This window comes from Cynocephalus volans, chromosome 7 (assembly GCF_027409185.1).
Source record: "Cynocephalus volans isolate mCynVol1 chromosome 7, mCynVol1.pri, whole genome shotgun sequence".
In the NCBI taxonomy this organism is placed as follows: Eukaryota; Metazoa; Chordata; class Mammalia; order Dermoptera; family Cynocephalidae; genus Cynocephalus; species Cynocephalus volans.
In genome coordinates, this window is record NC_084466.1 from 84,482,270 (window position 1) to 84,499,184 (window position 16,915).

Genomic DNA, 16,915 nt, shown 5'->3' on the forward strand with positions numbered 1-16,915 from the left:
TGTCCACAGACAGCAGGGCTTAGTCTGTCAAAGCTGTGACCCAGAACATGCCAAACCCCAGCTCATGGTGAGACCTAAATTATATGTCAGTGGCTAATGCGTAAAGACTGACTTTATAACCTAGAAGTACTAAGTTTTTGTCCACTCACATGTAGACTTTGACAGGGGAGATTGTAGAATCATTTTTCTAATTCAGGCCTTATCAGGTGAAGGTGCTTGAGAAAATGGTTTTAAATTGCTAGGCTCCCTTCCACTCAAGTGCTACATGTAGAAAGAGTAGCCTAATCATCCCGTGTTCTCAGTAGCGGCTGCGTTTCTGGGCCAGCTCACAGGAGCTAGCCTAAGGGAAATACTGTGAAACTGCTGAGAAACTCTTGGATGCAGTTTCATCCTCTGAGAACTCACCCGATGCCTGGGAGCATCAAGACGCTCAGACCATTGCCCTCTGAGGCCATTCTGAGAATGAGTGAAAACTGGCAGCTTCACTGTGGTGGGTCTTGGCCTGAGCTGTAGATTTGCAGCGCCCTGCTGTTCCAAGCTTCCTTCTTAGTGACTCCCTTCTCTCCCAGCCCAGAAGATAGCGGTGCGGCTATTCTAGGCCCTGTGCAGGGGGAAGGGGTGGAGGCAGAGGGAGGAGGAAGGGAGGATGCGGGTGGAGGGGGGACTTCGTGAAGGAGTGAGAGAGCCTGCTTATCCTTCAGGACCTTTCTGCTGGGACTGTATTTGCATCCTCCAAGCAGGGTGGGCAAGCCGCTCAGTGGGCTTATTACCAAGCTAGCCCTGTAACCCCATGAGATAAGAGGTAAAGTTGGGGCCTGGCATATTCAACAGTACTGAACAGTATACATTTTAACGTCCTTTCAACTGTTTCCTTTCCAGCAAAATGTTGTTGGGTGTTTTCTCATTTACTGTTTAAATTAAAATATCACAGTCTGTGCTTTGAACTGCAGTATTTTATCCACATAAATATAAATGTAGTAAGTGTCTCAGGATGCTGTTTGATGTAGTTAAGGTATTGTGTGTTTTCCCTTGTTTACTTTGTGGGGAGGGTGACAGGCACATACACAGTGTCCTATTGCTAATACTCAATTGTAGATTAAGTTGGAGTGTTAGGAGACGACTGGGCTTTATCTTAGACTTTATTCCCTTGAAGGTGGAGGGTGGGGGGTGTATGTGACTTCGCTGCAGCAGCCCTCGTCTTCAGAATGTTCCCATGACACTGTTTTCATTACGGTGTGGATGTGCTCAATCTTTGCTCTTATTCTATCAGTGAGTCCTGGTACCTAGCAGGGTCCTGACATGTATTTATGTTGAAATGAAACCACTGCAAACCGTTTCATAATGAGGAAACCTGCTGCGTGTTGCTAATTTATAAGCCTGTTCTTTTTAGTTTTTCTGTTCCCACATCTAACCTATATCTTGTTACCTTTTCTTCACCTATCTTGTTTCCAACCAGTAGTTCAATTTTAGCTTTGTTTTGTCTCAATTTTAGGAAGACCCTAAGGTCAGCCTATTTGAACATTTGAGGTATTCCTCTTAGTTTAGGCAGAAAAAGCGTGCGTATAACTCTTCCTCCCAGGCTGAGGTTCCAACTGTAGTAGAAAAGCCAGCTTGCTTTTGTTATTTCCTAAGTCATCTTATGCCACTGAGGCCTGTATATGTGGACCCAAACGGTAAGTCATTTCCAGAGAAAGATGGGAAAGCTGTGCTTGGATGATTGTGTTGACTCCAAATTCCAGTTCAAGGATTTTGAACCCAGAACATGAACTCTAGCATCATAAACCCCGTCCCTACATGGCAGTGGCTCTTTTCCCACTAAAAAGGAAGAGAGGAAATGGCCAACCCCTGGGCTCTCTGATTGTAGGAGGGGCAAGTTCCATGGAACCCACCTATGTTCACTAGGGTGAGGGTTTCCAGATTCTGCAGTGAAAATACTGCAGCCCCCTGGATCTTCATGAACTCCGTGTGGTCTTTGGTCTGCATGGTGGGCCTCCTCAGCCTGATCTGCAGACTTTCAGTCCTGGGTGGGGGGGAGGGGCTCCTGGCATTCGTGGTCCATGTCTGTTCTGCAGCACTCAGGTGCTCCCGAGATATGGAGATGGAGCCTGTGTCATGCGAGTTCATATGCCATGTTCTTTTTGTCTTTTCTTCATGATCCAGGGCCAAGCACACCTGCAAAAAGACGTTGCTGGAGGAGGTGCAGGAGCTGGAGACCAAGTCCAGAGTGATGGGAAAAGCAATGCTGCGGGATAGTAATGGAAAGAGGTGGGGCAGCGCCATGCAGACGTGTGAAGAACACAAGTTCTCCCGACACTTTTCCCTACTTTTCCTTCCTCAATTTCTCATTCTCATCTCTGTTTTTGATGGGAGCACAATGTGCTCAGTTTTAAGCATTTTGGGTATTCTCCAAGAACATTGTCATAGTGAGCTTTAAATTGCATTCTTTCAGTGGCCACCTAAAATCTGATTGCAGTTTCTATCAGGTCTGGAGGTGAGCAAAGCAACCCACATGCAGAAAGTTGACATCGTAGCAATATTATCTTAAGGAAGAATCTAGGTTTAGTAGTATTATCAAACAGGATTTAAAAGCCAGGCCTGTGGATTTCAGGCCCAATTATTGTACCCAAGGATGATTATCTACTGTGAAGGTTTGCACGCTGAATAATGCACGCTATTAGTTCATGTAAATCTTGTTACGGTCCAGTGTACCTGATGGCAGATGTTTTTAATGAGTTACTGTTTTCTGCTGGGGTTGAGAAAGATGCACAAAGCACAAGACTGCTGCTCACTCTCCTGATTACTCACAGAGCCTCAGCCCGCACTTCCTGTACCTAACTATTGGGCGTGGGGGTAGTGTATGTTTCATCACATGTGGCTGAGTGCGTTTGGTTAAAATCTGTGTACTACCAAGGAAATTTCCTGGGCCTGAGAACAGTTTGTGTGTAATAGAAAGTTATTGCTATATTAGGGATATGGAATGTCTAGAAAATTCTGAGCACAACCCTCCTATAAGGAAATACGTAGCTAACTGTTAATGAAACAAAGTTACCTAGAAATTGAACGCTTCTAGAGATTCCTACTTTGTGTTTTGTTTTATATTGTGTTTCTTTATATCACCTTTTAAAGCAGTAGAGACAAAGCAATTTTTTTAAAAGAGAATCCGAACATTGTGAAAGGTTTCAGGAATATAATTTCAATTAACTGTAGCAGTAATTTCACATAACTATAGGAAAGGGATTTTGGAGTATGTATTCAATGTTGTAGTTTTCATGTTTATTTATGATTTAGTTTTCGATAGGTGAGTTCACTAAGCATTCATTAAGCAGCCACGCTAGTCATTGTAAAAAATTATCAGTCAACGAGACAAAAATCACTGTCTTCAATAAGCTTAAAATAGTGACTATGTCGGGACAGGGGGCTGGGTTTGCAGCACATCTGTTACACGTGGCTGAGGTGTGCGCAGGGTTGTTCTTCTGTCAGATAATTTAGGCACAGGGCTCAGCACCCTTTAGGTTTTCAAGGACCTACAACATTCTTTGAGACTTGAAAAAACATATTCATAGGCTTCAAAAACTGGGTGAGGGAGACCCCTGCAAATTGAAATTAATAAATGTTTAAAACTCTACTAAATGAATATCAATCTTAATAACTATTAAGCTTAATAAGCACAATAAGTTTTATCCTATTTGAAAACAACTTACAGGCTGTCCTATATCTCAAGACTTCTTAAGTATACACAGTGATGGCTGAGTGAGCATAAGTAATTTCTAAGAAAAATGAGAATTTCAAAGCCAAATTCTAAAACTCCTTTCAAACATTTCACGAGAAAGCATTATGTATAATGTGGTATGAGAATGCACTTTAACATGTTTGCTCTGGTGTGGGGTAGGGTCTCCTTCTGGCCTGGGAGGTTCTTAAAACAAGCCTGGACCAAGGGGTCAGTAACAGCCATTCAGAAGAGGCGATGACCCAGGAAGCCATTTGGCCCAAGCATTCACGAAGGCTTCGAATTGGAGATAGGATGGACAACAGGGCTTTGAGGATGAGAAGGACTGGACCAGACAGGAATGATAAGATATATTTCGGGGCAAAGGCACACGTCAGATTGTGTGCAGGGAGCAAACTCCACTCAGTTTGGAGGCTCATGTGCATTTTGCAGCGATCTGGCTTAGCCACCTAGCTTTGTGACCTTGGGCAAGATATTCCACATAATGACATTATCTCTGTCTTCGTCGGTCATAGAAGAAGGCTAATGCTTTTGGAGGGTTAGGGTTTATGAAATAATATGTACAACACACCATATCGCCTGGCCCATCATGGGAGTGCAAAATGTTAGCTGCTGGTCTTCAGTTTGGCTGGAGAGTCATGGTACTGAAGGGAGTTGTCAGCCTTGAAAGAGCATGAGCGCATCTTTGCTTATTGTTGACAAAAAGAACATAATTTTAAAAATTCACTTATCCTATTTAAAATTCACTTATAAATGTTCAGGCGGATATCTGAAATAATTTGAGTTTAAATGTGGTTTCCTAACCTCTGCATTTAAAAATCTGTTTTCTGGTCCCTTTGTAAGTTTCAGGACTTTGTAGTTGATGAGATCACGTGGATGCTGGGGCGGGGTGGGGGATGCACACCTCCGCTTGGTTACACTGTTTTCCTTTTCTTCTAGTCCCCCTGTCTTGCTTCACTTCGGAATTTCTAGCCAGCAGTTAGTTTGGGGACTGCACACTGCTGTCCTCAGCGCTCCCCCAATTTGTTTTTCTCCCTCCTCATTGCTCCCAGATTTTCTGGGTGGTCCATCTGCAAACTAGATAATGTGGCGTGCTGCTCTGTGCGCAGTTCTGTCCTCCTCGGCCTGCCTCAGTTGTTCTTTGTCACCTGTGTTTGCTTCCCTCGCACCTGCTTGGGTTCCCTGCACCTCTGCTATGGGGAGGCGAGGGGGTAGAGACTTCAGCTCGCTTCTTCAGTCACTTGTCCCTTGGAGAGAGGACACATTATCTTATCGCTTAAGAACAGCTCACAGAGACTCACAGATGGAGAGGAATTTATTATCACCTAGGAGCTGCTCTTCCCTACAGCCCACTGCCCATCCTGCCTCTGTGCCAGCCAAGCCTTCACACTCCAGTGTCCTCAGCATCCCTAACTGCAGGGGGACTGCCTGGCTCCCTTCTGACAGCGTTCCTTAGGGCCTCTTAGAGGACATTCTGCCAAGTCATAAAACCCAGGTCCAAGTTACAGGCAAATATTCTAGCAGTTTTTCTTAGGAATGTACTCATAGGAAATAGCACAAAATCTTTATGCATCAATCTTAAAATACCGTCTTGTGCCAAATTTACAATTACAATTTTGAAATGGTAGCTAGGGATTCTAAGTTTCCCTCTGTGCCTTTTATTCATTCAGTAAATTCAGTAATGCTTTAACCTAACATTTTACTGAACTTGTCTAAGCCCCGAACTTTTATACTATTTTGATAAATGTTAAATTTTTATTAAAATGCTTCTGCACTTTCTCATTAGTGAGTCTTGTCTTCCAAAATCAACCTGTGGAATTTATGCAAAAATAAGCCTGTTTTCATGACTTAAATAAGAAAAGCTGATTGTGAGAAAGGGTCCGATCAGAGAATCGGATGTCCAGAAGTGACAGTGAAGTAAGAGAAGGCTTCAGGTGATGAGTAAAAGTGTTCATCTTGATCTTGCTTGTCCTTCTTGAAGGAGTGCTTTTCTTGATGTTTGCACACCTTGTAGACACCAGGCACTAGTTCATATCGGGGTTGGTCAGCATGCCTTTCCCCGGACTACTCTCTCCAGTGATCCTTGCCGCAGGGATGCAGGAGCCGGTGAGTGGAACAGTCCACCGCGTGACAACGAGCAGCTAGACGGAAGAGCTCCTTTTTCCAGTGGGTTAGTTATTTTTGCCCCTCTTTATTCCTAAAGTGTAACTCATACAATTGTTTTTTTTTCTGGTGGAAGAAAATCTACCTTTATAATATCAACGAATGTCTAAAATGTCATGTAAGATGACAAACTTTTTTTCCCTTAATTTTTTTTTCTTCCCTCGTGTAAGGTAGGTAGGGGATGTTGTGTAATATTTTGTGTATTATGGCAAGCAAGAAAAAAAGGTGAATATATTTGGTGAAAATATCTAGTTTTCAAGTTATACTTAGTCTGAATGAACAAGACGCTTGTTCTCTTCTAGTTCGTCTTTGTCTGTTGGTCACAGTTGGTGAGAGGGGGGTGGGCTGTGCCCGGACAAGTTTCTCCAGTTTCAGGGTCAGGCAGCACGGTTGCTGCCCCTGCTCTCACCGGGAAGGCAGTGGATTCTCTTTCATTGAAGTGCTTTCCCTCAGGTATAGCTTTCTCTGCTCCTTTGGTTAAAAGGTAGCCGTGTGACTGGTCTTGAACCTTCTGGTGAGCGATCGCCTGTCTCCCTTTGGTTTCGTGTTCTCCGTGAACACTGATGCGTGGCTCTGTGACCCCCAGGCTGCGGCCGGCACACACGGGTAGTCTAGACAGCCGCTGACCACTCGGGAGTTCAGGAGGGAAACCTGATTCACTCCTTGGCCTTGTGCTCTCCAGGCCTCCGTTTCATCCAGGCCACCTCTAAGAGCAGGGCCTGGCCCAAGTGCAGGCAGGGATGTGGGGATCCTGCTGAAAAACAAGGGACACAGCCTGAAACACATCAGCAGCACTTTCAAACAAACCAGAGATTTTCCTCCACTTCAGGCAGCACTCTCCTAGTGCTCTTTTAAAACCAATTATATATTTAAAACAATTATATACATTTTGAGCGAGTACTCATCTCAAAGATACCCATTATGCTCTGATCTTTAAACAGAAATCCTTTGATTTTTAAAATAATGTTTAAAAAGCCGTTTGGTATTGTCACACATCTAAGTCAAAATTGGTACAACTGCTGAGTCGGACGTGAGCATAAGCAAGGCTTCACTGCACGTTACTCCTTTAATATCAACTTTACATCGTTTCAGGAAAAACAGTTTTTCTCAAAGTACTGGCCACTGACATTGCACGTCTCTGTCTCCTTGTTCCCCTCCCACCTACCCACACCTTTCACCTAAAATGTCTATCAGTTTTTTTATTAGCCAAAAGGGTAGGAAATTATGGCATCATTTCAGGAAACCTCCCCAGGCCAGGTGGCAAATGTCTGTTTCCAACACCTGCATAGGATTTAGTTCACTTGCAGCTACGTTTTTCCATGGCTGCGTCATGGAGCAGAGGCTCAAGCACAGACCGGGGAGACAGACGGACCTGAGGGGCACCAGGCCCGCCACTCACTTAGCTGTGTGACCTTGGCTGGGTTATTAACATCTCTGAACTTCAGTTTGTTCATCATCATAAATTTGCTTTGAGGTTTAAATGAAAGAATACATGTTAAATCTACAGCATTTGTAGACAATAAGTGTTGACACCTATCTCATCCCCTAACTTAAAAGCTGAACCACAATGAGATTTCACTGGCCATTTTTAACACGTGTGGGGTTTTCCTAGCGCACTTGGAGACATACAGCAAGCTCTCCGGTACACGCCCTCGTCTGGGGTAAAGGCAGAAACCAAGCTGAACCTAGGTGCATCATAGTGGCGTGGGCAGCAGGGCCAGTTTTGGACTGGGGATGGAGGGGCCTAGCGAGTCCCCAAGTCCGCCTTTGGATTACTGCTTCAGGGAGCTCCTATTTGCAGAGAACAGGGTGTGCCCGGTCTGGGCCATGCCCTGCACCCCCGGCTCTCTCGCTGACCTGCGCTGGGTGTCCATGTGAACTGTAGTCTGCAGGGCCCTCACCAGTGTCCCCTCCAAGCCAGCTGCTCCTGCAGAGTCCTCTGCTCCTTCCCCACAAGTTGCTCCCGTGCCGAGACTCCCTCTCGCTGTCGTTGCTCTTCCCTCTTTATCTTCGCGTTCCCTGGGTGCCAGGTCTCACTGTTGTCCCCTGAATGGGCCACCTTTCCACCTACTCGGCCAGTGTCCTGTCTGTGAGGCCAGTCATTTCCTTCCTGCCCAGGCACCCTCACAGATGTCCCTGTCCCCCTTCACTTCACCTCCCATGCAGCTGAAGACTCTGTTTCTGAAGCTCAACCCTCTCCACGCCACCTTCTGCTCTCAAACCCTCCTGCTGAGCTAGGTGCAGACCAGGCCACACTGCCGTTTCCCTTCCTCCTTCTTCTCACTTGTACAAGTCGTGGCCTCCTGGCTCCCCAGCCCTCCCCAAGCTTTGCTCTTCCGTGGCAGATGTGGCCCTTTGGTGTTCTCTGTCAACTGCTGTACACAGTGCTGTGTCCCGGGCACTGGGCCAAGCGCTGGCTATTCAAGGACAGCAGGATAGCCCTTGTCCTGGAGGACTGGCAGCCTGGGGGACAAACACTATCCCCCTCCACACACACTCTGCCATCACTCACTGGCCTCTGACTTTCCCCCACTGTGATAAGGTCAGCCTGGGCTTACCTAACACATTCACTTTTAAAGTTTTTTTTTTTTTTAATTATTCAAATATCCAAATACACACAATAGTAGAGATAGCACAATGAACTCTCATGTACTCATTGCCCAGACTGAACATTCATCAAGATTTTGCCACAATAGCTTCATCTACCCCCTTTTTGCTTTGATTTTTTCTTCACCGAACCCTATACATGACAACAGTTCACCCTTACCTACTTCAGATGTGTCTCTAAATATTACACTAAACATTATAACATCCATTACAATACATGTTATACTTGTTCATGTTATTAATTATAAATACTGTAATTCCAGTGCCCATGATCACGTCTAATAACAGTAATTCCTTGCTATCAATCGAATACCCAGTCCATAAACAGACTTTCTGGATCACTTCAACCCTTCCCTTTTTGGGTTGGTTGGTTTGTGTTAGGATCTAGGCAAGGTCCTCTTATAACACTTAGTTTCTGTGTTTCTCCAGCCTCTCCTAAACTGAAGAAGTTCTCCTTTCTTATTTTTAATGCCGTGGATTTAACAGACTTTGTACCCCATTTTTTAAATGTTTATTTTTTTTTACTTTTATCATAACACACTGATCACCACATGCTGCAAATGGAAGTTTCCTCATGTGTAGAAGAGGGAACTAAGCCTCAGAAAGGTGGAGTCACCTCTGCCCAGTGTCACCCAACTAAAGAGAGAGGCAGACCAGACTTTCCATGAAGCCAAGATATTGAGAGTTGCCCAGATGCTTCTATTTGCAATTGAATCTTTATTAGAGAACCTGGGAAAGAAGCCACAGAGCCCCCGGAGAGACCAGAAGGGATGCCTACCTGGGAGTGGGGCCAGATGCAAAGGGTCAAAGTCTGCTGGTTCTATAACACCGCGTGCTGAACTCCAGGGAGGCTAGGAAGTGATCACTGCACATTGTTGCCTGTTAGATCCTTCCATGTAGGAGGAACATGGAGCAGGCAGAAAGGCCATACCCTCCCTCAAGGAATGCAGAAGCCAAAGGACTGCCAAATTAGAGCAAATAAAGGTGAAGGAGTACATGAAAGCTGTTCACTCTTTTGATATGGTTCAGCCCAGTGAAGCCTTGTTGAAGATGATTCACCCAGAATCACCTTCCTGGAGCCCAGTACGGTCTAAGACAGAAATTAAATAAATGCTTTTCATCTAGTGGAGGGAAGAACATTGGGCACAGCCTAAAGCAAGCAAACATTTAAGTTTAGATAACAGGGCATCCAACTTAGAACAGTTGGAGAGTCAACACCACTCCCAGGCAAGACCAGGTAAATCTCTGGCCTGGCTGACAACTACTCAGAGATGCGATAGGGAACAAAGGAGTCAGTGGTGCAGGAAATTGAAGAGAGGCCAGCGGCGGAATGACCCGCTCAGAGACTCTGGGGATTGTTTGCATCCTGGGCACAGGAAGGAGAGGAGGAGGAAAATCAAGGTTCAGGCAAGTAAAACACCCATTACCATTTAGTTAAGCTGCCTATGTCAACTAAAATAATCAATTCTCTGTTATTTCATGGATGTTAAATCCCAAGAGCCTTTCGTTGTTGTTATGGACTGATGTTTAATAATTTAAAATTTACTTAATGAATACTAATTGGCATTTATTATGAAGCAAAGAAAGGACTTCTTGTTCACTGTTAAAACGGTGCCTCGGCTGCATTAGGAATCTGATCAGGAGCTCAGCTGCGGCCCATGCCATTAAGTGCGACATCTTTAGGAAACACCTGGAAAGGACAAGAGGAAAGAGGGGCTGCTCCTGGTAATGTGCGAGGGGGTTCTGAGTTGGTCAGCAGTGTGCTGGCAATGCAGCCGGAGACTGTATTTCCCGTTTGACTCAAGTACATTTACTTTGTGAGTTATGACTCAAGTTAGTTTCATGTCAACTTTCTCTATTTGCCAACAGGACTTCTTTTCAAGAATCACTTTTACTGATGGATTTAATGTCAGTACCAAACGTAACCAGTAACCAGCGCTGATGGCTCGTTGCAGCCTTTTAAAGTAGTAATGACATATTTTAATCCTTTTATTTTTTTAAAAAAGGTTTTATTTAACCCACTTGAGCAGCCATAGAAACATTTGAAGGTAGATTTTTTAAATGCATATTTTTTTAATTGTATAGGTCATATAATTTGAAGAGTGATATTGCACATTCCAGGCAAGGATTAGTTCTTCAAGAGGTTCTTAGGAGATGGCGTTATCATGAGTCACTTGCTTTTCTCCTTGACGCCTCTGTCCTTCCTGCCTCCAGCTGATGCATCTCTGTGAAACACAGCAGCCAACGAAAACAGATAATCAGCACACCCATTGTGAAACTTAGTGACAGTTTAGGTATTATCTGGGAAAACCAGATTCTACCTCTCATTTCTCAGTGTGCTCTCTCTAAATCCCCTGGGAGGCTGAGGAAAGAAGTGTAGACTCTGGCATCTTGGGGTTCAGGGCGAGGAGGGTGTGGGGCAATGACTTCTGTAGTTCATGTAGGAGAATCACTGAATTCTCGAGATATATTAACCTGTCGGAGGAAAAGAGAAATACAGAGTATGTTTGGCCAGGTGTCAGGCACGGTCTTTGTTGTAAAGTACAGTAGTCTCTGTATCTGGCACTTGGAAAGACAGTTAAGGCCCAATTTGGTCGCAGGTGAATGTGACACCATTGACCTTGTCAGTGGAGAAGAACTTGGAGGATGTGTAAAAGTTATCACTAGGAGATGGGCACTTTAGCAGGAATCACTGCATTTAGCAATAGATTTATTCGAGTCTTGAAGAGATTTCTCTATTAATAGAAACAGAAAAAAAAAAAACTTGGGTCTGAAAAGAAACCTAGGATGGTCTCATGCAAGTGCACCTAAGAGTAAATCCTTTTGTAGCTCAGGACACAGGAATGACAGCTTATCCTGGATCCTTGATCCTTAGCTGTTCAGTGAGTCCCAGTTAAGTCTTCCTTTTCTAACAGGGCAGTGATGACATGATTATTCAGTGTTTGCTCTCTTTCTCTGGCAGTTAGGATTGGCTCACAGCACCTTGGGTGGTGGTAATCGGGAATTCACAGTCGCTAATGAATAAACATGCTGGCTTCATAGCAAATAGAACCAGTGACTGGCCTAATACAGGGAGAATTACTTATTAGTGCAACAGACATTTATTGAAAACTGAGGAAGTGCCAAGCAGGGTGTGGCCTAGAACAAGAGAGGTGTTGCCTCACAGCTCCACTGTGTTGGAGCTGGCATGCCAGTGGGAGTAGTGACAATGACAAGGAGGGGATAAGTGCTGACTGTTAGGAGGTAAGTGGAGCGAGCTCTGTGATGGGGAGGAAGGGCTGGGCTTGAGTGGTCAGGGACGCCTCTCAAGATGACGCTGTAGGGAGGAAAAACGTGTTCTCACCTGTTACAAGGGTCATGGCTGACAACCTTATAACAAAAAACAGAGTAGTAAGAGAAAAGCATAATAAATTTATCCAAGTCTTAGGTGGCATGGGAGCCTTCAGAAATGAAGACCCAAAGACTCGGGGAAACAGCATATTTTTGTGCTTGGGTTTGATAAAGAATTCATAATCATGTAGAAATGTGATTGGACAAAAAAGGGGGCATGACCTGATAATGATAAACTGGGGGGAACCCAGCTAGACCTGTCTGCTCCAATTCTTTTTGGCCTCTGTGTGTAGCATTCCATTGTCCCCAGTGTGGGGCATGACCCTCTGGAATGAGGGTCTTATGACTTAGTTTCAGGCAAGGTCAGTCACAGAATTCCTTTATGACTGTGCTTTCCATGGAAAGATGGGGGAGGTCATAGTGACCTTCTTGCTTCTAAGGCCCTCCCAATCTCCTTCACTTTGAAGTACGCTGGGGTAGCATTTTCTGAGCCCTGACAACACTTAAACTGAGTCCTAAATAAAACATGCATCCCAACTAGGGAAAGATAAAGGGAAGGAGTGTTACAGGCAGCAGAAAGAGTTGGTGGCCCTGGGGGGACACGCTTATTCTAACTGGCACCTAGAAAGTACAGGCAAAGTCATAGAAGTGGCAGCAGGGGCTTTGTGAGCAAGGATAGGGGATCTGGATTTTAGCCACCAGGAAACATTACCATGGGAAGGGTTTAAGCAAGGAACACATATGACCCAATTTTCTAGAATCTGTGATGACCATACCATTTTAAAGCCATAGGATCCTGTTTTTAAAAGATTAAGTAAAATTCCAATACAAAAAATAGAAAATATTTATTAGCATGAACTTATTGTGCATATTCAAATTAAGACATTTATTTGTTTGAAAGTCAATTAGTGGTAACAGTGAGGTGATTTTTCAAAATGACAAAAATTTGAAGTTAGTATAATGGAGGATAGTTTGTCTTATGTCAACTCTGTATCCAGTTTACTTGTTTTCTTTTGGGTTGTGTTGAGAAAAGACCTGAGGTATAAAGATTAGTTGCTAATTTTAAGTGTTCTCACAGTTTGCCTGGTAACTTCAGACTATTTCTCATTTTTGTTCTTGACTACATCTACCTCCTGCTTTAATTTCTTCATTTCGTCATAAATATACAAGTCATATAAAGAAGCAACCAACAATTTGTGTAAGCACTAAAATGCTCTGAAATAGCATCACGTGATAATTGATTGTTCTCTTGTTACACGACTGATGTCTTGATGCATGCAATCAAGAGCATGCATCAAGTAATGCACTTTGAGCAGAATCGGCTAATTGCCAGTATGATTTTACATCTCAATGGACACATAAGAATGCTTTTTCGAAAAATATAATACGTAATTGCAACTTTTCTAATCAGTCACCTATTTGTAAGATCAAAAATGAGAACCTTTAATCTGAGATCCTTACAGAAGGAAGTTAACTTGAAAACATTTATGGTTTTCAACATATTAAGATTTGATACATGTTGCATGAAACATTCATATGTTCTTATTTTAGTTAAATGTTTTAAAAAATATTCAATGTCTATAAAATGCAATTTAAAAATTAGTGGTTGAAAGGGTAGTAAATGATGCTATAACCCTAAAAGCATAAACTTTATATTTCGATTTAGTCAAAAAATCCAGATGCATACATTCTTCAAAAATTGGAAGTCTTTGGTAAGAATATACATTTTAGAGAATAAAACACAGACAATTATTTTAATATTACTTACACATGTAGTTTAGGAACATAAAATGAATAATTTAAAATTTTGGTATTTAAACTAAATAGTGTAAATTAAATGAGTTTTACATGTGCTTATTGAATTTACTGATAAGTATAACTTTTTATTACTAGTGGAATCGAGTTTTTTAAATTCTCCCATATATTTATTTTTGCCAGTTCATGAGAAATAGTCAAAGATTTTAGATGGCAGAAATCTTAGATATTCAGCATTATTTCTAGAATGATAGTTGTTTTGATTATTAAAGCATTGATCTGTTACCCAAACCTTCTCTTCTCTTGTAATGTCCCACCTATTCAGAAAACATTTGCTTTTTAAAATGAACTGAGGACAGGAACTTGCTGAAAACACTTTTGTCATGTGGAACTTTGGGCTCATTGTCTATGCTATCATCTTTTCGCCATCCTCACAAATCCGTTGAAAACTGAAGAATTGTCCAAGCTGGAGACAAAGCCCTTTTGCATGTTCCCAATTCATGCACAGCGCCTTTCACATGCTGCCGATGACAGTCACCAAAGCACTCAAAAGAAAGAGCCCTCTGCGCTGGCCTGTGCACAAGCTCTCAGCCATGTCACTGCACAGATTGGTCATATTCTGTAACCAAACATCTAAAGATGTTCAGTAAACTGAAGCATGTGAGACACATGACTTTTCTACATAAAATCCAAGTACACTTTTTATTTGATAACCCAGAGAAATGCTGCAGCCGCACATCTCTGCTGCATTTTGGCCTCTGCTTCTTGTACCCATAAACCACGCAGTCAAAATGCAGCCAGCTGAAGACATTTCTGCTGTTCCTCGAAGTTTTTCACTTCAGTTTCTTCAGTATTTGGATATGAAGATACACTGGATTATTGTTTTTGAGGATACCAGTGTGTGTAATTGATTTGCACCTGTACTGCTTTGTGAGGAATGTCTACAAAGTGCACCATCTGATTCCAGATAGAAATTTCTGGAGGATCTTCAGGGAATTCTTCCCTTAGGCCCAGCAGACATCTGTGCCTCTACGTACTTTAGATCCTCAGTTCTTATTGCTCCATTTGGAGCAACCTTTTCTTCCTCTTCCTTTTTGTGTAATATTCTCAAAGGACATAACCACAGCATCCCATCAAGTTCACTCCACAGTTTGTCACTGCTTTATCCCTTGCATTTGTTTCTTTCTTGAACACAGAGGCTTATACCATGCACAGGTTTTGTGTCTTCTGACTTTTGTTTTTCTATAGCTCTATTGGAGCGTGTCCAACTTATGACATCATTTGCAGTGTTGTAGAGGCTCTGGGGTATGCCTTCTGATTGCCCGTTTTGATTTTCTATGCTGCTTTCATGTTAGTGTCAGCAGAAGGTATTTTGACGTTTTTAACAACTGATACGTATACATTGAGCAGAATTTCTCATATGCTTCGTACGATTAACAAGAAGAACTAAAGAAAATGGAGCAACAACAGCAAAAGGAAAAACCTGATCATAGAGTTGGTAGTAAAGTTTATCACTTGTTCTCCCAAAACACTGTCTACCCATCTAGGAGCAAAGATCATACCCTTTTAATTATTTTTGCATTTATAGTCCGTTACTCATTTACATCCTAATTCTTACAAAATTTTTTGTAAGAATTAAAACACCAGCTCTGCAAATATCATCATGATTTTTTTCAATGCCTATGGGTGGGCACATCCTGTTGTAGATCATGCTCTAAAAGTAGATTTCTCTTGCAGAATCTTGATGAGTTTTCTTCCTAACCTTTAGGGGTCAACTTGGCTAAAAGCAGAGCTGCTGGGAATTTTCCACACATGCTTCTTCTTTTATAGTTGCTAACGTAAAGGTGGCAGTGTTGTCATCCTGTATGGTGATGCTAATCTAGACAAGAATTTAATGTCAAACCCTCACAATTAGCCAGAGATTGAGCTGGGCAGTGAAGAAATAAATAAACAGTAAAGTAAAAATTGCAGACAAGTAGATAAAAGAATGGGGATGCAATGTGAAAAGTGTTTTAATAGAGTGATGGGGAGACTGCCCAGAAAGCCTAGGGCAAATTAGGATTTCTTACCAGTTAAGCAGAGGAAGTGCACAGTTGTATGTTACAGAGTTAAGTATCGGTACCTGTGTGCAATATATGATGACCAAATCAGGATGATTAGTATATTCATCTTTACAAAATGTAATCATTCTTTGTGACCCTTTACCAATTTCTCGATAACCCCCTCCTCTTCCCCCTTTCCCATTTCTAATAACCACAGTTCTGTTCTTCTGAAAGTTTAAGGAATTACTGTGATGGTTGTTTCTTTTTTGTTTGTTTCTTTCATTCTTCTTTAAATTTATTTGTTTATTTTTTAGCTCCCATTTATGAGTGAGGACATGTTATATTTCTCTTTCTGTGCCTGGCTTATTTCACTGAACATAATTTTCTCTAAGTTCATCCATGTTACTGCGAATAGCAAAATTTCATTCTTTTTTGTGGCTGAGAGGTATTCCATTGTGTATATATACCATTTTCCTTATCCAGTCATCCAGTGATGGACATTTAGGTTGGTTCCATATCTTGGCTATTGCAAATAGAGGTGTGTTTAACATGGGAGTGCAGGTATCCCTTCAACATGATGATTTCCATTCCTCTGAGTTTATGCCCAGCAGTGGAATTGCTGGATTGGATGGTAGATCTATCTGTAGTTGTTTGAGAAACCTCCATACCGTTTTCCATAATGGTGGCACTAATTTACAGTTTCACCAACACTTTTTTTTTCTTTTGGCAGCTGGCCAGTCTGGGGATCTGAACCCTTGACCTTGGTGTTACAAGGCTGTGCTCTAACCAATTTGAGGTAACTGGCCAGTACTGTTATTTTATACCAGGGCTCTCATCCCATCATCAGTTGCCCTGAATTTTTCCACAGACGGGGAGGTACCAAGAGTAAGGTGATATAGCCAGACCTGTCGGGACAGCCTTACTTCGTGGGGCCCAGGTGATGCTTTTCAATGAGAACTCTTCTCCCAACTGGAAAATATGAACAAGCAACGATGTGGACAGTCATCTTATTTTGAAATTTTAAAAGAGGTTTGGCAGAAATACTGGGCAGGTTTAGCAGCTGTTCTACCTGCAGGAAGGCAAGGGCACTGACCTCCAAATAGCCCTTTAGCATTGTCTGTCCATGTGCAGTTCTGTTTTAAGTAAACCCTGCTTTAAAAGCAGTGAAAGAAGAGGCTGGCAGGCAGCGTGCCATCGCCTCACTCTGCGCTGCCACCTTGAAGCTGCCTCGTTAAACACGAGGCCCAGAGGGGATTCCAGACGTTGCCAAGGCCACTGCAGCCACTAGCCA

At 42.7% G+C, this 16,915-nt stretch overlaps 1 protein-coding gene across 1 annotated transcript in view; it reads left to right on the forward strand.

The window, feature by feature from the left end:
- Window positions 1-16,915, forward strand: part of ATP8A2 (ATPase phospholipid transporting 8A2) — a 584,662-nt gene that overhangs the window by 533,493 nt on the left and 34,254 nt on the right. The window contains exon 38 of the mRNA XM_063101556.1: window positions 2,161-2,265. Coding sequence (XP_062957626.1) covers window positions 2,161-2,265 — 105 coding nt within the window. The remainder of the gene's footprint in view (window positions 1-2,160; window positions 2,266-16,915) is intronic.